Raw genomic sequence first — 24121 nt, forward strand, 5'->3', positions numbered from 1 at the left:
CTCAATTTGCACTGATATTTATGCACTACATCACTCATCATCGACATTACTCGATTCTAAAAATGGACACAAGTAATAATCTTCCAATATATACGTACTATATCAACAAGATTTCAATTTTTCTTAATTCTTTACTTTTAATGCCCTGACTCACCTTCAATCAGTATACTTTGTGCATAATGGCTGCCTGAACGTAAATGTTTGAGTGAAATTTTACACTTCATTTTCACCTTTTTTAGGTAGCAATCCGTGTCGGACGTAAACCCACAAACTACTTTAATACAATATTAGTTATAATTTATCATAAATATTTCATACAAAGTTACATATTTATCTGTAATTACCTTATGAGAGAATACATGGATACCACCTTCGACTTTCATGTCTATATTTCCACATAAATACGCATCTCGGAGGTAAGTGCACACCATATTTCCATACTACTCTATTACAATATTATTTGAAATTTCTTCTGTAAATTTTATATATCCATGGATCCGTATAGTAAATCTGCACCCTTATATTGACGAAATATGGACTTTTCTAAGCAACAAATGCGCGTTTACTGTCTTAGGAAATGTTTAGTGTCATTGCAATAAACCAAACCGGCACTTTAGAAAGGACAGTCGGCTAAATGCCGTATGAAAATGATTTCTTACGTGTATATGTTATATGTTTACAGTTTACATCTTGTTTTTCCTTTCGCCATTTCTTCCAGCTGCCATTTTTTACGCTCTAAAAATTACTCTGACACACACACACACACACACACACATATATATATATATATATATATATATATATATATATATATATATATATAGGGGTCCCCGGTGGCTCAGTGGTATAGCGTTGACTTCTGGTGCATGGGGTCCCTGGTTCGATCTCAGCTTGCGGCAAGTGAACTTTGTGGTGGATAAACACCGTGCGCGTGGGTTTTCTCGAGATTCTCTCGTTTCCTCCCACTTTATTCATTCCCCTGTTTCATTCATTTCTCATCATTACCGTCTCCATTAGCGTAGCTGGCATAAACATGGAACGCAAAACTCAAAAATTTCATTTCCATTTCTTAAATGTTCCTCTTTCGTAATCAGAATTCATATTTTCTCCTTAAATTTTACAAATTGTGCCCCCATAAAATGAGATAGCACCCCAGTGTTACTAAAAAAAGAGGGACAGGTAAGGCTTTAATAATATGAGGAACGTAGTATGTTTCCACTATCTTCATTTATGCGCATACTCACGGTCGCTAACGCGACTGCTCCCTAGAATTAGATTCCAGCAGCTTCAGCCATCCCTGTGCTCAAAAGTGAATAGTTTCGTAGTTACAGGGTACCGAGAACTTGAAACAAGTGAACTTTAAAAGTTCATAGCTCCACTACTATGGGACCTATCATAGTAGGGTCAAGACATCTCTGAGGAACTGGTATGTGAATTATCCAAATATTCATGTTTAAGAATGATCCAGTACTTGCACACCAATTTTTAGAGAGGTAGGTGGAGTGTGGTCAAGTACCCCCAAACAACCCCTCTACAAATGATTGTGTAAGTATTGAATACAGGGTGGATTGATTTAAATCACTTGATTTTTTTAATAAAAATCGTTGATTTAAATCAAATTCCGAAATAAAATAATTTAAAGTGAAAATAAGTAAAATCCCGTTTCTGTTCTGTTATTTCGGTTACGGAAGTTAATAATCATAATACAATGAGACTCAAATGTACAATATGTATAGCATAGTATGAAAACAAGCGTCATGCACAGAATGATTAGGGAAAATTCCGTTTTGAACGGGTAACGGAGCAATACTGCTTTCTTCTCTTCGTAACAATGGGTTTGGGTTTTAAAATCTTTAACTGTTCCAACGGGGAAATCACCATCGATATTTAAGACGAAAATTCTTTCGCGTGCGCGTCTGCTTGTTTGTTCCCAGATAATAGGGCGTATTTAGAGGGGTCTTATCCCCTCTCCGATTTTTTAAAGATTTATAACTTTAGGCGAAATTTATGTATTTCGTGCCTCAAGCTAGTTCCAATTTTTTAAAAATATGCCCATGTTACATATGCTTTCACGCCTTTCTGCGTCGAGACATCATAAATTTAAAAACATATTTTTGTTATGCCTATTATTCTTATTTTTTGGCAGGCTTACATTTTACATTCAAAAGACTGAAATTTTGCACACTCGTTCAGTGCACTCCTTAGTATTTTTCAGATCTCTTCGTGAAAACAGCGGGGTCCAGAGGGGAAAATCTAAAAATAAATAGATAAAAAATAACAAAATAGCTTTTTCCGCGATTCAGATGGAGACATACAAATGGTACCGTTTGAAAGGCTGTTCTATTCTGAAGAGAATGACGTACGAACCATGATCCTAGGATGAATAGGGATGTTTCAGGAAACTGTCACCTGATATCCTCTTTTATACGGGAATCTGGGGTATTTGGGGGATATTATTTTTCGTGGGCTTACTTTTGCACCTAGAAGATTGAAATTTTGCACATTTATTCAATGCACCCCTTAGTATTTTTCAGTGTTTCAGATCTCTACCTTAAAACAGAGGGTTGGTCCAGAGAGGTAAAAACTAAAGAGGATATAATTAACAGAAAATCCCTTTTTCCGTGATATTTCCGCCCCAGATACACGATGGAGACATTTGAATGGTACAATGGAAAATCGTTTTTATTCTGAAGAGAATAATGTACAAATCACGACCCTAGGATAAATAGAGATGTCTGAGGAAATTTTTATACTACATGCGGGTTATCTGGGGCATTGTGGGGATGTTCTTAGCTCATTCTATTTTCCCCGCCCTCAGTATTCAAGATAGCTTGAAATTTTATACACACATTTAGTACAACCCTTAGTATTTCCCAGTTGATTTTGAGATATGTACGTTAACACAAGGGAGTCCAGAGGGGATGAAAATTTGAAAATTTATCCTATTCTCTCTCAAAATTTCCCGCTTCAGGGACATGATAGGGAAATGTGAATGTTACCGTTTCAAAGGCTGTTCTATTCGTAAGAGAATGAAGTATGAACCATGATCCTAGGATAAATAGGGATAATGATGTAGCTGCTTGACTGAAAGTCCATAATTTTCCTTTTAAAAAAAGCCAAAATTTAAAAGGGTTAAGAAACATTGTTCGGGATTAACAGAGGTTAACAACTGGGGATTAATTCAAAATTCAGCCCTAATACTTTCATTTAAATGGCATAATTAGCATTTAATACTAATTCCTAATGCTTTTTCTTCAGTTCGCGACTTGTAATTTACGAGGAGAAAGATTTGATTTAAATCAAAAAAATCAACAAATATGATTATTTTTTTAAAAAAAATCATGATTTTTTCCACCCTGATTGGATAGTTCCCATACTAGTTCCTTAGTGATGTCTTGACCCGACTGCGATCGGTTCTATAGTAGTGGAACTATGGACCCCTTTAAAGTTCATTTTTCACGTTTTCGGCACCCTGTAACTACGAAACTATGCACTTCTGACAACAGGTCCATATGAATTTATTTATTTATTTATTTATTTTATTTTATTTTTTTTTTTTTAATTTTTTTTGTCTGTGTGTGTTATTTTGATGTGAGGAATCTTTTAATTTTCTATTTAATTATTTAAGCAGGCGGGAGAACAGATTAAAAAGGAGGTCCCGTTTTTTCATAGGCCAAGCTTGATGACTTCTCTAATGATAGCACGTTTGTTTTCTGGCATTAGGTTCTAAATACGTGTATTGATTCCATAAGAAATGATCAGAAATATATAACCCTAAATTCCGGTATTGTTATGGGTAATGAATAGACATCGGATGTTTAGCTTCTAAAAAAGTATGTTTTAGGTGCCTAAAATAGGTGCCCAAAGTAATAAATTAGGCATTAAAAATAAAAAAAATAAAGTTCTTATAAAAGATACTCATTTTTGAATGAAACACTAATATTGTTAAAGGTTTGAATATCAATTTCAACAATGAAGAAAATTCTAAATAAAAAATCGGCACGGATTGTTGCTTTCGATAGGTTATGAAGTTTCTTCTCAAGGTTGAAGTTTGTAAGAGAAATCGTGAACTTTCGTAAAACGTTAAAAAAAAATACATGAATGAGATACGAAAATTGTAGTGGCGTCTATCGGCAAAACTTGTCCTTTAAACCAACCTTAAGATACATTAATGCACGCACAGATGTCAAGTAACCTTACATTTTAACCTGCTCAATATTGAAATGTTGCTGAAATTAAGAATTTTAAATAAAACTGCATGTTTGTAGATAAATCTTCAGTACAAAACACACCACCTTCACATTTCTGTACCACATAAGCCGTAATTGACCTCACAGTAAATAACAAGCACTTTTTCCAGGTTTTCTATGGTGACACAGTGACATTTGTTGGGAAGGATGAGCTTATACACAGAGAATGAACGTTCCACATCAATTGATGTGATTGGGTCAAACTTCAACTTAGGTACATGTTCGATTGGTATTTCGCATTTGTATTAATTTTGTTTCCCAGCCAAAATATCTGCAGCTGCACACAAACTCTTGAGTCTCAAGTTCTTTCCCAATACACTTTCAAGTTTTACCTTTACTTTCTATCCAACTTCACCGGGCACTTCCACGATATTTTGCTTCACTTCCTGAATAAGCTCAATATTCTTAGAAAATGGTATTTCCAGTTCTCTAATTCTGCAATAGCCCGAACAAGAAATATGTAGTGTGATCGGATATATGCCAAATCAGTAGGGATAAAAGAATCATTCGTCATCTCTTTGGTAGCAGTAAGCTATAAGCATCCTCTACTAAATTTTTTCGTGGTTTTCTCGTGTTTAATCGTTTGAAAATTTTCAGACGTTTACATTGCGCAAAATAGGCAAAAATAGGATCTAACGTTCAGTTAGGCATTTTTAGGCAAAATAAAACTATTTTGTGCTTTTATTTGTCATAAAACGTCCATATACGACTTTATTTTTCGTTTTGAACTAAGGAAAAAAATAGGTTTTTACCTAAAGATCCGATGTTTAGTAATAAATAAAACAGATTGGGGAGTCACAATAACCAGAATCGAGAGTGCATTCGGAATGTTGGTGTCTCGGGAGTGAGAGTATGTCGGTTATAATTTTTATGGCTTTATCCTAAATTGAACTAATGAAAATATGTTTCATAACACACGTTATCATTTTGGCTGCATCGGTTACCGCATTATACCTGTATTGTTATTTTCTTGCTTTGATTTGAGTTGATCACACTAACTTCATCTCAGGGTGGTTTGATTTAAATCACCGTTGTTTTAAATCAAATTCCGAAATAAATTAATTTGAATTGAAAATAAGTGAAATTCCGTTTCTGTTCTGTTATTTCGATTATGAAAGATAATAATCATAGTATAATGAAATTGAAATGTATGTAGAGCACAATATGGAAACGAGTGTTTTATGCAGAGGATGATTAAGTAAAATTCCGTTTTGAACGGGTAACGGGGCAATCCTGCTTTCTTTTCTTCCAAACATAGTGTTTGTAAATCGTTAACTGTTCCACCGGGGAAATCACCATTCGACATTTAAAACGAAAATTCTTTTGTGTGCACGTCTGTTTGTTTGTTCCCAGATAATATGGGCATATTAAGGGGGGGGGGGGTCCAATCCCCTCTCCGAAACTTAAGAATTTTGTACGTCTTTTAATTTTAGATGAAATTACATATTTTATATGTATTTCGTGCCACAAGCTAGTTCTAGACATCCCGATTGTTTTAAAATATGTCCGTGCAAAATAATATCTTGTGTTAAAAAAAAAAAAGTGCCATGTTAATACTCGTTGCTGTACTTTTTCCTTAATGCTTAAGAATCATTGTTTGGGATTGAAATAGGTTAACGACTGAGGATTAATTCAAAATTCTACCTGAATACTTTCACTTAAATGGCATAATTAAGATTTAACAGTAATTACTAATGTTTTTTCTTCAGTTCGCGACTTGTATTATACAAGGAAAAAGATAAATTAAACATAACTTTCTTACAAGGCTGTCTATATTCTTTATTATAAATTAACGAGAAACGTTACTGTTTCGGAAGTATATCACTTCCTTCTTCAGACTACTATTTCAACTGAAATCATAGATAACGTAACATAATTTGTTATCTCTACCAATCAAGAATCATTTTTTTTTCTCTCTTCCGAAACTGTAACGTTTCTCGTTAATTTATAATAAAGAATATAGACAGCCTTGTAAGAAAGTTATGTTTAATTTATGTTAAAGATGGACACAAGTCCTTTTTATAAAAATATCTAAGGAAAAAGATGTGATTTAAATTTAAAAACTGATCATTTTTTCTTTCCACCCTGCTTTATCTTTGATTTATCTTTTTGTTTCAATATTGATGAGTTTACTTTTATTGTAGGAACCAGCAAAAGCCCTCCGAGAGGCGTTGCGCAGTGGAACTATGAACGTTAAAGACAGATTGAACATCAAATTAGAAAATGATATGAGATATGGAGAAGTTCGTTTTGATCATTGGTTGATGCACGCAAAGGTACAGTTTATTTAAATTATTTAAATTTACAGATTGTATTCCTCATGTGAATATAATGCAAAATATTAATTGTCAAGTTCGATTTACAATAACAATTATGTAAAGAAAATACTTACTTTGTAAACAATGTACAAGCAAGCAAATTACATGGGTCGTTCAATATATGTTTCCCTAAGCTGTAAAAAAATATTTTCAACGAAATTAAAAAATTCGTTACTGAATTCCCTATATATATTTTTTCTATGTATATATATATATATATATTTCCCTATAAAAATTTTTCGATTTCGGGAGATTTAAGGAGCCATATCTCGAGAACCGTAAATCATAGAGAGATGATATTGGTATTGATCAATTATACCTAAGAGGATGGTGAACATTTTGGTACCAAATAGTAACCAAGGTATTAATGAACACGAATATCATCTCTCTGTGACGTACCGTTCCCGAGATATTGGCCAAAAATGTTCCGATTTCGGGAGATTTAAGGAGCTATTTTATATCTCGGGAACCGCAAGTCATAGAGAGATTATATTTTGTGATTTTTTTTTTCTTTTTTTTCTTTTTTTCTTTTTTTTTTATTTTTGAGCATGTTTCTTCGTAAAACAAGATATCGTAGAACGTTTTAACAGAACTCTTAAAACGTGGGGAAAAAATCTTAGTAGTTAAGGAAATTATAAATGGATAGATACATTACAAGAATTGTTTAATGAGTATAATAATAAAGTACCTAGAACAATTGGTATAAAGCCTTTAGAAGTTAATAAGAAAAATTAATTGTTTTTAAATTCATTCTGGCATACTCTTGGAGCATTCTCAACTGGCTTAAGATAGATTTGTAAAGTACTCATAGTTGTGTAGGTGGATCCTTCCTTACCTCTCCACATAATCCCCTTTGAAATTCATGCGTTTGTCTCACGGTTGCACTAATTTGTCCAAAGTCTGCAAAAAATCAGGACTCTGACTATTTAGCATTCTCCTCATTTTCCGGTTCACTTTTTCATCACCAGTAGACAGGAGACCAGGTCGCTTATATCAAACGTGAACTCTTCTTCAGGGAAGCACAAGTCGACATAAGCAAATTGGTCTTCTTCTTGACGATAATGCCGCCCACTCAGCACGCAAACGAGACACAAAATTGAAGAATTTGTGTGGGAACGACTCCCCAACTGTCCATACAGCGTCGAAGCAAGATGTGAGGATAGTGCCATAAACAACGGTACCGATTTTTTGCAGAGTTTGGACAAGTTGTTGTAACAGTGAGACAAATGCCTAATTCTCAATGGGGATTTGTGGAGAGGTAGGGAAGGACCTACCTATTCATGTACGTATAGTTTACAAATATATGTTTTTTTTAACAGCCTAGGGAAACATATATTGAACGACGTATGTATTATCGATTCATACATGTTTGTTTTAATTAAATATATACTAATTATTTGCTGAGCAAAACTATATATTTTCATTAAAATTCAACACGTGTTACAGTTTCGCCAACTAACTCTTTGGCTTCATCAGACAATATGTGATACAGTATAACTTTACAATCGTATATACACACAACAGCTAAGATCTTTGTTTGTTTTATATGTATGATTTTTTTTACATGAACTTGACAACACTGTATTTTTGCTTAATACGATTTTAGGTATAATAAAAGAATGTAAGAAACATATCTTTGTGCATTTTCTTTAGTTTAAAGCGAAGAGGATGTGACGAAGGTTCAAGCAATAAAGAGAATCCAAAATAACCATCCAACAAAATAAAATATGCAAAGGTGTGTTTTTTACATTCTCTTATTACCAACACTGATTATCAAATGAAATTGATAATTGATTCAGTGAATGTTGACTGCACGACAGAGTGGAAGTGTGTGTGTGAGCGGTCACGATGGAGTCTACATAGTTTATTTGTACGGTAAGGTGAAAATCGGAGTTTGCTTTCGGTACAGTTGCACGTTTCCGCTGTGAATTTTGGAATTAACTTTAGTAATTTATTTATCTTTCATTTGGTATAATGAAGCTCAATTTTCCGTATAATTGCTAAACTGTAGTCTTGGGTACATATTTTAAAACTCAAAATCCTACTTTGTACCCCTTAACATCAATTGGTGATTAAGTTATTATCTTAACGATATTTCAATCTTCTCTGAAATCATCCTCAAACGCAGATGTAATGCTAGCCAGTAGCTACTAGGGCCGTCCAGAAAGCCCCAGACATTTTAGCCTGTCGTGGCAGTAAGCGGGCCTAGAGTCGTCATCTTGGTGTCAGAATGTTGCCACACTAGTACGCATGCAACTGTGGTAGCGTGAGGACTATGACGCTCTTACTGTGCTTTCTGTGACGTGTTAACAATAGATAATCCCGCGTCTTGTAAAGTGCGTTCTGATATTAGGTATTGTGAAACACTGAGAAAGTTAAGGCGTTCGATTCAAAACAAGCGCCGGGGAAGACTTAGCGCGAAAGTGTGGTTTTTTTTTCACGACAACGCACGTCCACATACGGCTAAGCGTGCCCGAGAACTCTTGCATGGTTTTGAATGGGAGATGTTCGATCGTCCACCATACAGTCCGGATTTGGCGCCGAGCGACAACCACCTCTTCACAGCGATGAATACGTGGCTCGCTACACAATGCTTTGATACTGACACCGAACTGCATGCCGGTGTAAGCCAGTGGTTAAAATCGCAGACGATGGTATTGGAAAACTTGTGCTACGGTATGATAAGTGTCTTAATTTGCATGACGATCTATCTATTAAAATGCTACAACAGCAACAAAGGCGCCTGAGCTCCAGCCTATAAACTTTGATTTCAACCTTTTGATTTATGGTTATTTGTGATTTCACGTTTAACAGAAACAAATATTTTGAACTCTGTACTTTAAATAAATTATTTAAGTAGACCTTTGTTCAAAGCCTTTATATTTTAATAAGACTTTTTCAGAATCAATGCAAATGAATTGTGCTGCCATCTTTGGAGTTCTTTTAAACTATACGTTTGTGGGCTCTTGTATGTTTGTGGTCCATCCTTTCGACAATTAGATCTTGGAAACTACAGGCTCTAGAAAGATGACGTTTTCACTGATCGATTGCAAATTTTGTGTAGATTGCCCAGTTCAAATTGAATATTCAAAAAACATGGCCATTATTTCTTTATTACATTTTTACGGGTACACTGGAAGTGTTGAAATGAAAAAGGAAAAAAACTAAAGCATCATATCCTACACATTATTCATTCCAACACCACATAATTGTATACAGGAGTTGCATACATCTCAGGCGTTTGTTTCATGGCCAAATGATAATGAAAAATGAAGAATAACCATTTCTCCAGTCTAAGTTGAATCTTTACTGTTTGTAGTATTTTGTCCAATGAACACAATATATCACTGACATTATAATTAATTGTGTGTGTAATGTATTTGCTTATTACATACTGCATGCAAGAAGAAAGAAAACACTGATCATATGTGAATTAAAAACTCCAACCGGAAGTAGGCTCAAACCTTGCAAACGGTGCGAGATATTGAAAAAAATAATCAACAAAATCTCCCCTTTATGGTATCTCTTGCCAATTTTTATCAAGACGTCTTTCACTTGTGTCTGTAAAGGGACATGTACAGATGTGAGGAATAACAAGGAGATTCATGCTCATATGTGAATGATGCTCTGTGTAGAGAGCATAGGTTCAGCTAGTTATATGGTAAAATACACTAAGAGTGTAGCTTTCTCTTGTGTAATATAATTTGGTTTGTTCATTCCGTTACTTTTTTTATTTCAAAACGTCTGGGACTTTTTGGACAGCCCTTGTATTTTTGGATTACTTTATTATATATTTTTTGGAACGTGTAAACAGAAAAATCCTTTATCAATAGTTATCTGATTACGTTGCCATTTCAACGTGTTCTTTTATTAAATGAAAAGCTTTTTTTTATTATTTCTGTACAATATAAATACAGTATATTTATATATTTTTTTATTTGTTTTTTAGCTTGTAGATTTGCCAACAATTATCGAGACTCTCAAAACAATTGACAACAAAAGTTTTTACAAGACAGCTGATTTGTGCCAGGTAAAGTATCTAACTGTGTTCTTAAAGAATTATCCTATAAGTTTTCGTATAATACTGTAGGATGGTTATAGGTGAATATGTAAATAATTTGAATCTGCGTCCAGTATTATCTTTGAGCAATTTTGTGTAAGTGTATATTTACCAATACATAGTATAGGATCACATAAATTTTGTGCAATCTGTTCTATATCAGTTATGGTTGCAACCTTCGTCAGTACTTAGTCTAAAAAGCTTTATTCATTAACATAATGGTTGCACATGTTGTTACTCTGCCCTCGTTTACGGAATCTTACTTTAATGCGTATTTTTCTGCACGTTAAAAGGCTTTGCTAATACTTTATTGGGTCTTAATGACCGTAGATTTTTTTTAATCAACGCGACAGAGTGGGATTGATAATACAAAGTCACGTACGTACATATTGTAACCAGCCACTTATAAACTTATTTCTGTTTTACTTTGATTTCAGATTTAATATTAATTGTCAAAGAATATGAACAAAACAAGGAAAAGATTCCTTCACATAATTTCAGGTCAGAAAATCTCTTATAAAATGTTAAGAATTATTATGTAATTTTGTCTGAGAATTCGTTTTATGTGCTGAAGACATTTTGACTCACATAATGAACTTCCTCATTATGTAAATCTTGCGTTGATCCTTCTTGTACGTGAACCCGATTTTCTCGGTCACTTTTTCGGTGGCGTGGTTCTGCTTCACAAACACGGGCACTTCGGGTAACAACCTCAGTAAAAGTAAGAGTATAAAACCTCAATATACTTCTGGGATGATATGGTGTATTGCCAGATATTATATCGTTAGCTGTATCGATGTAACTCGGATACTAGAATCACATCTTATCTTCAAACTCCAAAACATCATAGTTACTATGTGGTAAAGTTCGGAAAAAGTGAGAGTTACATCAGACCTCTCTGTGGATCTCCACAACATTAAGTACTTGCGCTCAGATTGTGCACCAGGTGACTGTTTTGTAGAACAAATAACTTCAATAAAAAACGCTTAAAAGAATCTGTCAACCGCCAAGTATATGTCTCAACACATAAATAATTCACAAATACCACATAACTAATCAGAAACATTAAATCAATCATACATTGAGTCTTGTGTCTTTTATTCATGTTTAATTGTTATTTAATAACTCTTCTATCTGGAGTATAGTAGAGAGTTGGTTATGTTGAAGTTACAAAACCTTTCGCAGTGCACCCCAATTAAGATTTCAAGTATAAAACTTAAGCATAACCATAATATAGCAAATTTAATTTTTAAAAAGGTATACTTGCTGAAAGTTTCAAAGCAGGAAACATTGACTTAACAGTGGTTCGACAAGTTCTGTGGGAAAGAAGAACAGTGATGTGTATATCAATAAGTAACTATCTAGGTTTCACAAAAACAACTTATATAAAAAGTTCTAGCTAACAACAAAAATTTAAAAAAAAAAAAGGAAGAAGAAAAAAAGGAAACGGTGTAGAGTAACCTGAAAAAAAGTTATAGAGTGTCATCAAATTATTCATCTAGTAATGTTTCTGCTATTGCATTGTGTTCTATATGCTCGATAAGTAGTTATAAGATTCTACTTACCCTACAAATTCCTGTAATTCCTGAATTTCCTTTAAGCTTAAGTTTTCGACTCTCCCCTTGAGTCTTGGTCACGGAGGTTAAAAACAGAAAGAAAAAAAATAGAAACCTCAAGGTAATAAAAATGAAACGGACTTACTAAGGAAAGAGCTGTATTGTACGGTAACACGTTGTCAAGTAGAACACAGCTCTTCTCTTGGTAAATCCGTTCCATTTTCATTCCTTGATGTTTCTATTATTTTCCTTCCTGCTTTTAACCTCCGTGACCAAGACTCAAGCTTAAGCTTAAAAGAAATTCAGGAATTCCAGAAATCAGTAAGTAGAATGATAGTTAAAATTCTTGAGCGTGGTTTTGCACTGTGTGTAGTTATAAGATGGTTCAGATTCTGTTTTTCGAAATTTTTCACGGGGTAACAACATATACCGAATTTACGCGATTCTAAGACGCACTTTTTCTACCAAAATCAGGCTGCGTCTTAGATTTGAGTTATGCAAATTTAGGCCAGATTAGATGGAGTTTCACCAAAAATTGCTAATCCCGTTAGTCACGATTCTGGAAAGAATGAGCTAACCTGTCAGTGTTGTTTTTTGCGAGTGTGAGTGCAAAACAGAAGAAAAGAAACAAGTTTAAGTAATTGCTGAATATTTGTTTGTTTGTTTGTGTGTATGTATGTGTTTGTGTGTGTGTGTGTGTACACTCATGTCCAAAATGATTGTCGCATATCTATAACTGTCTTCTTGTACGAATATAATTTGGTAATGATTTTGCAGGGTACTTTTAATACTGATACTATGTGTATAATCAGGAAATGTATATTTGTGGTAAATTTCATAGGACAACAATTATAAATACGAAAATTAGAATGAGTAAAACAAAATGTTGCTAAATGGACAAGAAAGTTTTATTTTCGTTTTATTGTTCTTATTTACTGCTCTTTTGAGATGAAATTTGCCACATACATGTCTTTGCCGATTATACACACACTAACATTATAAGAAATACCGGGTGAATTCGTTATCAACTTATATTCCTACAACAACATATTTATAGATACGCGACAATAATTTTGGGCTTGAGTGTACATACTGGTATAATATATCAGTATAATATACATACTGGTATAATATGATACCGATAATGAATTGCTATAAATCTCACGGAAGCAAGTGTTGTACCGTAATTACATTAGAAAAAAATACCAGCAGATTTACATGATTATACCGTAAATTCCAGCAGTAAATCAGGAAGTTCTATGTTTCTTTATTTTCCCATAATGTTATTTGTTTTCCCATGTTTATTATTATTATTATTTTCATTAAAATCAATGCAATGTAGGTTTTTCATTTTCGCCAAGGGTGCGTCTTACATTTGAAGGCGTCTTAGATTCGCGTAAATACGGTTATGTAATGTAATTTTTAAGAAGACTAAGCTCTGACGGGGGTTAAAGCGATAACGAGTCCAATACCCTGATATAAAGTAGGTTGTCGGGCTAAAGAGGCGGGTTTCAACATTCATTTATGTAAATGTATTTAAATGTAACTTACGTACTCCCAAAAAGTAAAGACCCTCCTTAGTGTTCTAGTGGCTAGTGCGCGCGCGTTTGAGCCATGGGGTTCGGAGTTTGCTCTTTACCTTAAATTGCAGACCCATGTCTGATTAGCTTCGGTAAAAAGGGACGCTATACTTCAATAAACAACCACAAAATATTAATATTGATTTTGAGTTTAACGTCCTTTTCAGCAGCGAGGCTATATGAGACGAGAGCTAATGATTAATGTGGAATTCGAACCACATGAGTTCCCGCCGAGAATCGAATCTGGGTCTCCCATGGCAAAGGTGCAAACGCTAACCGCTTAGCCACGAAGAAGCTCCACAAAATATTAAAACATATATTACATAGTAATAAAGAAGTTAACGCTTTCGCTAAATATTTCATCATAAAGGACACGGAAGAAGTAGGAGAAGCGTTGTGTGCTGTGTTGGAATGTATCGCGTGGTAGGGGAGAGAGAACGATTAATGAAGAAATACATAAATTTATGTGAAATTACAATAAAATTATTGAACTAATAAACAAAAGAGTAGTGATAATTAGAGGTAAAACAAAGTTGAAATTATGTAGAAAAAGTTATACTATCTCAGTGTTGAAATATGTTGGGCACCTGTTCACAATCTTACCCTGGAATGACTAAAAATACGAAGCCAGACGCAAAGGACGTTATAAAGAGGAAATAATACAGTGATCCCAATTTTCTTTATTATCAAAACATGTAAATTATAGGTTCAGTTCACCAAGGTATTCACGAAAGACAAAATATTTCAAATTATCTTCATAAAAACAGGAATCCGACCCTAGTAATTTCGACAAACATTTGATTCACGTTATTGATTTATTAGTACAATACCCACCGCCAAGAAAGAAAACAAAAGAAAAATCATAAAGCAACGGAGTTTCGAAGGACAAATTAGCGTTACCTTATTTGCGCGAATATAGGCTACGCGCTTTTTTTTCTTAAATTTTGGTTCGAAAAACCATTATGCAGCCTATAATCGAGATATTTCCTTCCTCAAATCATAAATCTTCAATTTCAAACTGACATGTATACGTATCTTATAGGTTGAAATTAATACCATTACAAGTTACAGTTACTTTTGTAAACCATCAAAGACTTAAGAAGGAAATAGAATAAAAACATACCTTGTTTCAAAAATTGCCACCTTCATTCGGTACCGGTAACACCTTACAGTGGCACAAAAAGTACCTGTACACTTAATACTTTTAGTAACAGGAATACGTGTCTTTGTTGTACAGTATATATAACATATTAAGTACGAGACATAAAGAAACGACCAAAAATGACATTAGAATTAATGACGATTTTGATCGTTTATATATGTCCCGAACTTTACGGTATATTTATATACAGTAGCTGATTTGAAAAAGGAAAAGAATCTTGTTTTCGCAAATCTGCGTCAACTTGTTTGTACCCATATAGATATTGTAAAATTTCTTGGATAAAGCAATAAAATGTACTCGGGATTTGGACTTTCCCTTCACCTTTTCATTATAAAAATTCTTCTTATATACACAATTATAATAAGTAATTCCTCTAATATCTACTTGGGTAAGATTAAGATAGGAACCCGGTGACCAAGCGTCGTGGGCTTTGAGGTGAGTTACTCTCGGTGACCGTGCGTCGTGAGAGGGTTCTAGATTAGGTGTTTCTTTCTCGGTGACCGTGCGTCGTGAGAAAAAGGAAAGGAACCCGGTGACCAAGCGTCGTGGGCTTAAGGATGGGTACCTCTCGGTGACCAAGCGTCGTGAGAGGGGTTATAGATGTTTCGATCAATCCGGGAAGATTGATGTTGGTCGAGGCGTTCAGTTCCCTTTTATCCTGTATTGTCGTCTTCCTTCGTTGATTCTCGTCCTTCCGACTGTTGGCGATGGTGGGCGACTCCTCTTCGGGATCGTCGTCTGCTTGTTTGTGTTTATTATCAACACGTGTACTACGCATGGCTATTGCATGGTACGGCGACGTGGGGGTCCTTACAATATTAATGAAAGAGGAAACAACCGATCTTTTAACACACCATATCCTCTATATATGTGGATTCAATAACGTACAAAGAGTGAAAAAGTGACCGACTGGACCGGATTCGAACCTGAACCCGAATCGACTATATAAGATCACAACCGTCATAGGTGCTCAATATATGGACAGGGACTATCAAATCACATGAGGGTCTTTGGTACAACCCATGTGGTTCGAGTGGAGAGCACCGACCTCGAGACAGAGAGAGTGAGTGGCTCTTCTCGGAAGCGGATGGATGGCATAGTGGTTAATGCATCGGCACGGTATGCCGGAGGTCCCGGGTTCGAGTCCCGGTCCAATTGGTCACTTTTTCACTATTTGTTCGTTATTGTTTGTACCTACCGAAATCAAGTACAACACTTCCTACCATCTCAGTATCACCAGCTTCTGATTCTCCATCCATGCTAGACAATACATAATGCTGCTCAGAGTCACTATCACAAAGAAGGTCATATTCATGAGTCACCTTTAGTTATGTGGGAGTTAAAGAAGGGTAGGGAGAGAGATGCATCGCAAAATACTGTCTAATTGAACTTTCTCGTAAATTTAGTACTGCGGCGTATCTTGTGTCGAAAGTTTTGGTGCGGCTTATATTCGCTCAAATACGGTATATCGCTTTATTTTAAGAATGCTTATGGTATTCTTTTCTAAACTAGTAATGCCGTACATTGTAAAAGCAAACGACTAATCCACTTCCCTGTCACTAGTTTCAATCCAACTGTACGAGTAAGTCCCTAATGTCGAACAAAATGCACATTATGTTGTATAAAAATCGGAGTATTTTACGATATTTTTACGGAATATTTTATTTACGATTGGAGGGCTGGCTCACTTTCTCATTATTGTCTCGTTTCAACGTAGTGAGAAAATGAAGAAGGTTGATCAGGGACTACATGTAACGGTACCAACTCGGTATTCATTTAAGAGCCTGACATACTACAAATACAAAATTTATCATTTTTCTTTTGCTTGTTTGTCACTAAAAGGAAGGAAGGAAGTGAAAGAAGATAATGAAATGCAACTTACCAAAATCATAGATAATATTATTCTACAACAAAAAATACGAACCTGAAGAATTGTCGTATTTAGTTTGTAATAAACAAAATAGTTTTAACATATAGTTATTAAAATTAAATAATAATGTTGTTTAAAAAGTAGTTCACAGAATTCCAAAACAACATAATACGTAATCAAATGCAGTTGAGTTCGTTCCTCTAGTCGTTGGCTTAACTTAAATTTTGGGAGAAATGTTATTCTGGCAACATTGTAATTTCTATGGATGGCAACACTGACAATTCTTCAGGTTCATATTTTTTGTTGTAGAATAACATTATCAATGATTATGGTAAGTTGCATTTCATTATCTCCTTTCACTTTTGATAAAGAAGGGAAAGAAAAATGATAAATTTTGTATTATTTTTAATATGTCAGGCTAAAAATGTATATCAGGTAGAACGGAAGAAAAAGCCTAGAAAATCTTAGTTGATTGTGGTCGCGGAAACTCACGATAGCGTGGCAAAAGCAGGAACCACTAGCCTAGCTTATTTGGTTGTTATGTAAAACAGGTGCTTTTAGTTGTTTCATTGAGTGCACAAGAGAATTCGATTTCAAAATTGTATCTCACAGTTATTGACATTAGTAATTCTGTTTTGGTTGTAGATGTTGATATGCAAAGAGGAAGACGATCAGACCACTACGGATGAAGAGTCTCCGAGTAAAACAAAGAAAAAGGACCCGAATAAAGTAGAAAAAAAGTACCTCTGGCCCCACGGAATAACACCTCCGCTGAAGAACGTTCGGAAACGCAGATTCAGAAAAACACTCAAGAAAAAGGTAAGAGAAATATTTTATTTCACCCTTCAAGAAAATAACTTGATGCATGATTACAAATATATTCACTTGAACTAATCTTGATGTAGTAATTGTCGACATTTTCAATGAGAACTTGTATCTTCCTCAACAACATTTTCTTAAAGCATCTACAGCAAATTCATCACATGTCTTCTCATTCATCGTTGTGGTATAGATGTATCAGAACAACGTTTCTTTTGGTAATAAAAATATATAGAAATATCTCTGTATTATCTGTAAAAAAGTTGTGCTCTTAAAAGTTTGAACTTTGATAGAACCACTCTGAAACTATGTTACTCAAAACTTCCCTGTATGGTCAAGATGTAATAAATACACGGTTGTCACTTTGAGATTATAAACAGCTCTGATGTTCTACTTGTTAATAACGTGGTGCATTCAATAGATTTTTTACTGCTTGTGGTTTGTCATAAGTCAGCGTCAGTTTTCTGAAAAGATATATACTGAAGAAGACAGTAATTCTTTGCCGAAACGCTCACATTGAGAGATTGGTAAATTTTAATGAATAATAAAATCGTTTTCTTGGTCTAAATATACGCAAAGAGAAGTAATTTTAACTCTTCCTTTACTAACATTCCCCTGCTCTGCTGGATTTGCTGCTTGACAAAGTAAAGATCTCCGAATTTGTATTTTTTTTTTCTGTACTAATCAATATGACTAGCACAAGTGATAACTTCACTCCGTAAACCCGTGCCATCCATTTTTTTTTTTAATCCTCCTTCAAAAATTAGCTAAATGAATTATTAGGTGTGCGAGGTTGCCAAACTTTATCATCTAATTTATTTCTATTTCTCTAAGCCACATTATTGCATTTAGTTAAGTCAGTTCCTATTGAAATGAAATGAAATCTTTTAAGTTTTACGTCCCACGATTATGCCGGTTAGGCTAAAGCAGACGGTGATGATGAGACATGAGTGAAATGGTAAAATGAAGAAAGTAGGAGGAAACGGGAGAACCCCGAAAAAACCCATAAGCACGGTGTTTGTCCACCACAAAGTCCACACGGCGCGAGCTGGGATCGAACCAAGGACCCCAAGCACCGGAGGTGAACGCTCTTCCACTGAGTCACCGCGCCCCCCCTCAGTTCCTATTGTTTATAGAGTTGTTGATCGTGTCAAATTAAATTATTTACTGATTTACAAGCAGCAGTAGGTATTGAAATAAACCTATGCAGGTTGTTTCCAATCTGATAATTTTCACGAGCGATACTATCGCCAAGAGTGAAGTGAATTACATCGTATAAATACATTGAGCCTCGGCTTATCCTTGACTGGTGTGATGAATGTTCGTGTTGAAGAATCCCATGGTAGATTCATCTGGCTACATAACGGTGCGTCTCGATGCCAAATATAGTTCTAGTGCTATAATGAAGATGTCCAGGCGATGAGTGGGATGATTCATTTAGGGCAAAAATAAGCCAATTCCGTCCTGCTACGACCGAGACACAAACTATTATTCAGAAAGTACAGGTTCTTATCACCTATTGCAAACTGTGTTGGATCATCCTTCGAGAAAATTTACACCATGATTCATCGTGACTTGGAGTTGAAGCATCTAAAGGAACATGTTCAAAACACATTGCAGAATGTCGCCTAATCGTCGACTGCTCTGCGAGCACCATCTAGCGGGCAACGGATGGTAATACGTTGTCACACTAGACGAGGCATGTGCTTACCTTAAAATGGCTGCAACAGCCCGTGTGTAATTTTCTACAGATAATGTGATAGTAAAGAATTCAGAAATGATATTCATTGTAGAGGATGTTTCGACAAGGATTCATGCTAGTTGCAGGGGAGTTAAAGATACACCATGTCGTCACAAATACCGGTGAATTCCAATTATTATCAGACTAACGTGTTGACATTTAATTGCCATGATATTCCTCGCCTTTTTGGAAGGGAGCCAAATTGGGTGTGGCTGCATCAAGGCCAAAATATCTAGCCACACCTCTCATTCCAAGTTCCTCTGCCATCAACAAGTGGTAGAAGAAACTGGTAAGTCTAAACTGCGTGCCAGCCTTCTCCAATCGAAACTTCGCTGCCAAGTGATACCCAGAGTGTAGGGTCACTAAATAGAAAGCATGAACGGTCGTCACATAGTGGAATTTCCTGAAGTAAGTGTACGCCGATATTGTCATTGCTGATTGAAAAAAGAAAAACTGTATTTATAAACAAAATAAAACAGAAATAGCCAATGCGCATGCTTTAGCTCACAACAGAACCGGGGATATATATATATATATATAAGGCTTAGGTTGCAAACATTGATTTTGTGTATGAATTTCTTTTCACATCTTCTGTTGAGATTTTGCTGACTGGAAATGGTGTACTTGAGAGGATAATTTAATATGAGAGGAATTATTTTGTGTGATTTAATGTATAGAAATCATTTATTTATTGAATTAAATTTTCAGTACGTGGAAGCTCCTGAGATCGAAAAGGAAGTGAAGCGTCTGTTGCGAGTAGACAATGATGCAGTGAACGTGAAATGGGAGGTAATTAACGAAGATGATGATAAAGGAGCACGACAAGGATTGGTCAAAGAGGAAGGAGGCACGACAACCACAAAGGATGGAGACACTTCGCTTGAAACGAGTAACCAACATAGTGGAGGATTCGGTAAGTTAAATATGTACTTGTTTTAGCGCATATAGTCTGGTTTCAATTCCCGATGAAGATACGTAATTTTCTATTTTGATCTATTATTGTGAGGTAATTGAGAATTGTTTCTGTCACGGAGGAGCAAACTCCAGCCTATAAAGCTAGAAAAAATGAAATTGGAAGGTGGTGTACTGACCGTATGTTATTCACTTGATTCTGTGCCATCTCACTAGCCGTAACCCTTCTTGGGTGAAGCGCAAGGAAGCTTAAGTGTAAGAGATTCAATACTTCACTCTCCACTCTGAAGGAAATTGTATCTCCGAGTATGAAAATCATATTTTACTATCATTATCATCATCATAAATATTCTGCCATGGTCTTCCGCTAATCTCTTTGTCTTTAAGTACGTCAAAATAGTACTTTACTATAATGAGTCAAAATAACGTTCTCTCAATAGTTAGGTAAATATTTCATTAAGTGGTTCATGCTTCTATGAAGTTCAATGTTGAAGTAATTTCAACAGCCACTCTGTTGCTTTCATTGGTCGATCTAAAATACGGAGAAACTGTTGGTATACTACTAGAATTCACATTAGGTTCAATTTAATCCTTTCTCCTCACAAAACAATCCACAGTCACTCCATGAACTTGTTTTTATTGATTATATATATATAAAAGCAGATTTTATACCTTTAATTATTATCTACCTCCAAAAAGTCATAACTATTTACGCCATAGTTATTTAATAAAATCTTCACAATTAAAAGTCGGGCAGTTTGCGTTTATGTAAAAGGAGACGTTACTAATTCCACATCATAAAACAAAATGCTCCTTCATAGTCTCTGAGCCTAACCGAAAAATTAATACGGAAACAGCCATTTTTTCTCATGCCCCATCCTCGGTTGTTTATGAATACAATAAGATTCAAAGAGCTCTATGCCTAAGGCGTTAAATATATATATATACAAATCAGTATAATAGTCTCTGATCGAGTTGTTTTCTCGAATGAATTGCTTCCGAAGAATAATATTCATCAGAATTAAGTGAAACTGATGTTGAAGAGATTGAAAATCGATCGTTTGAAGTTTAGTGCCGCTTTTCAGTATTGAATCTATACGATAGAGATAACTGTTTAAAGTTGGTTCGAGTCAGTACTCGAATTTATATCCGAGGTAGTCGAATTCAGGGCCACGAGTACAGAAAGCATGCTCACTAGTCACTTGGCCACAAACGATACGAAAGAGAGAACATATAAATAAAAATTTAATCAGTTTCTGAGTAGTATCCATGACCTCTCTGTTAGAACAAAAGCGCACTGAAGTTTCTTGTTTTCCTTCAGCAATGGAAGCCTTCGGACGAGCAAAGCGACAAGCGCCAAATCGACGAAATTTGAGATTGTCAGAGCAGCGTCGAGATACTGGAAAAACTGATGAGAGGAGATGAATTACTGTAACCTTTTTATTCGTGAAAAGTTGAGTGGAACAACGAGGCATATGTACAGACCATCCTAAGTAAATGCAAGATGAGTTGAGGCCTTTTAAATTGCCTCCTCTGTCGTCTTAGATGAAAGATGACCTGAAGCCTATTTAATTGCCACTCCTGTCGTCCAAGATGGATGCAAAATGAGCTTAAGCCTTTTTAATTGCCTGCCTCTTTTATCGCCCTAGGTGGGTGCGAAATGAGATGAAGCTCTTTAAATTTCCTCTCCTGTCGTCGTAAGTGGATGCAAAATGAGCTGACACATTTTAAATTGGCTCTCGTGTCGCCCTAGGTGGGTGCAAAATGAGCTGAAGAGTTTTAAATTACCTCTTCTGTCGTCATAGATGAGTGGAAAATAAGTTGAAGCCTTTTAATTGTCTCCTTGCACAGTTTTCTTGCTGGCGTTTGTCTCGTTATTCGTCCGCAGGCCTCAATTACAAGTTTTTTTAAATGTATGTCGCTGCATGTATATTTCTTTGATCTATTTGTTCTTTAAAGTTGCGTTTTCATGCCTTTTTTAACCCTTTAATGGACAACATTAATAGCATTACCATTAAAATATTTAGTTTGATTTTATGATTGAACCATGTCTTCCTGAGCATAATTTCGTAATTTTTAAAGTATATTTGTACTTTGGTTACAAAATACAGGGTGTTTATTTTAAAGCAACATTGTCATAAAATAGGTCTTATGTGTAGCTACTGAGCAGCATTGCACTATTATGGTAAAATATCATAAGAATACTCTCAGTAATTACCAACAGTTTCATTGAAATATTTTCCTACAGAGCAAGAAACCACAAATAAAAAATAAACAAATAAATAAAAAGAATTTTCGCGAAACGTAAGAGATAAAGCTTCTACAATACTAAATTTGACTGTCTCCTGTTGACAAAGATTAGAAGTATCTAAAGAAGCGACCCGCAAATCATTTATATGAATATTGTATGAAAGCAATAATGCCAATTAAATGATTGAGAGCAACACTGCCCAATAAAGGGTTAATAAATGTGGAGACGCAATAAATTAGACATGGTTGCAACAACACATTGTAATAAATTTCTAATGTTTTATTTATAGCTGAACACGATATATTTGGAGAACCTGTGAGCGATTCTGAAGAGGAGGAGGAGAATACCAATATTAACATAATGGAGCTAGAAGAAGAGAATAGTCGTTTGTCCGCAGAAGATAGCAGGATGTCAGATTCGACTGTAGCGACATCTTTACAAGTGAGTACAGTATTTTCTAAGCATAACAAACAACTATATACTTTTTTTTATTTATTTTTTAGCTTTGAAGTGAAACTAAACTGGAAACGCACAAAGAGTGAAAAAGTAACCGACTAGACCGGGACTCGAACCCGGAACCTTCGGCATACCCTGCCGATGCGTTAACCACTATGCCACCCAGTCCTCTTCCTAGAATAGCCATTCACTCTTTCACTCTCGAGGTCGGGACTTTCCACTGGAAATGTTGAAAATCATGTAAATAAACGTATGAAGCATATGTGATAACAATCTATGTTGATCTTTATCCCACACTTTATAAACCAGCATCTCAGTATATTTGAGTGAGTGCTAAAGATGGCTGGTGCTTTTGAATACACTCAAATTTATTGAAATTCAATTTGCAGAATGGTGAGTATTTTAGATTGTTAAGAAATTTTATCGTGCTGGTTTATGAAATTTCGTTGATATTGATAAATTTTCGATCAGTTCTGTCATTTTGCTAGGGAATTAGGAATTCCAAGACAATAGGCGCTTAATCCGAGTTGGTAGCCACCCCCATTCTGTAAGTGATGTTAGAGCCATTAATAAAGGTGGTCAAGGAGTAACTTCACAATTCTTTGCATATAATGTTATGAATCATTGGTGTTAACGATGAATCGGTAGACTGGAATATGTGTAACCTACCATATCAGTTGAACTTGTTATTCAGTGAATCTCCAGGAGGAAAGTTTACTGAGATCACGGGATGTACAGAATTTCCTGTGAAGTTCTGCGGCGTTCGTTGGTTGGAAAATGCTTATGCTTATTATTATTATTATTTATTTATTTATTTATTTATTTATTTATTTATTTTCTCAGAGAACAGTGGAAATTTGGATCTAAGTAGTTAAATTTCTACAGCAAAAGCTGCCAAACATATAAGACCTATAAAAACACTGAAGAGGGTAGCAAGCGATCCATTTATAAAATGCAAACTGACTTTCTGCAAAATGTTACCCATTGAAGCCAGCCTTTCGTGTATGCGTTTTAGATTTTAAGACAAATGGCCCCGTTTGTCTTTGATGCTATAGGGAAACTTTTACAAGATCTCATGATCCTATGTGTGAAAACAATACTGCTGAAATGAACACATATAGGGGTATTAAATGTTGAATGTAACAG

At 35.1% G+C, this 24121-nt stretch overlaps 1 protein-coding gene and 1 non-coding gene across 2 annotated transcripts in view; one reads left to right on the forward strand and one right to left on the reverse strand.

The window, feature by feature from the left end:
- Taf7 (TATA-box binding protein associated factor 7) overlaps positions 1-24121 on the forward strand; it is a 38247-nt gene that overhangs the window by 1600 nt on the left and 12526 nt on the right. The window contains exons 2-6 of the mRNA XM_081752617.1: positions 6395-6526; positions 10518-10598; positions 17442-17615; positions 20065-20269; positions 22809-22960. Coding sequence (XP_081608743.1) covers positions 6395-6526; positions 10518-10598; positions 17442-17615; positions 20065-20269; positions 22809-22960 — 744 coding nt within the window. The remainder of the gene's footprint in view (positions 1-6394; positions 6527-10517; positions 10599-17441; positions 17616-20064; positions 20270-22808; positions 22961-24121) is intronic.
- On the reverse strand, positions 23071-23143 carry TRNAT-GGU (transfer RNA threonine (anticodon GGU)). Its single transcript has one exon. It is a non-coding gene; the product is annotated as a tRNA-Thr (tRNA).

Source organism: Thermobia domestica, chromosome 3 (assembly GCF_964235325.1).
Source record: "Thermobia domestica chromosome 3, izTheDome1.hap1.1, whole genome shotgun sequence".
In the NCBI taxonomy this organism is placed as follows: Eukaryota; Metazoa; Arthropoda; class Insecta; order Zygentoma; family Lepismatidae; genus Thermobia; species Thermobia domestica.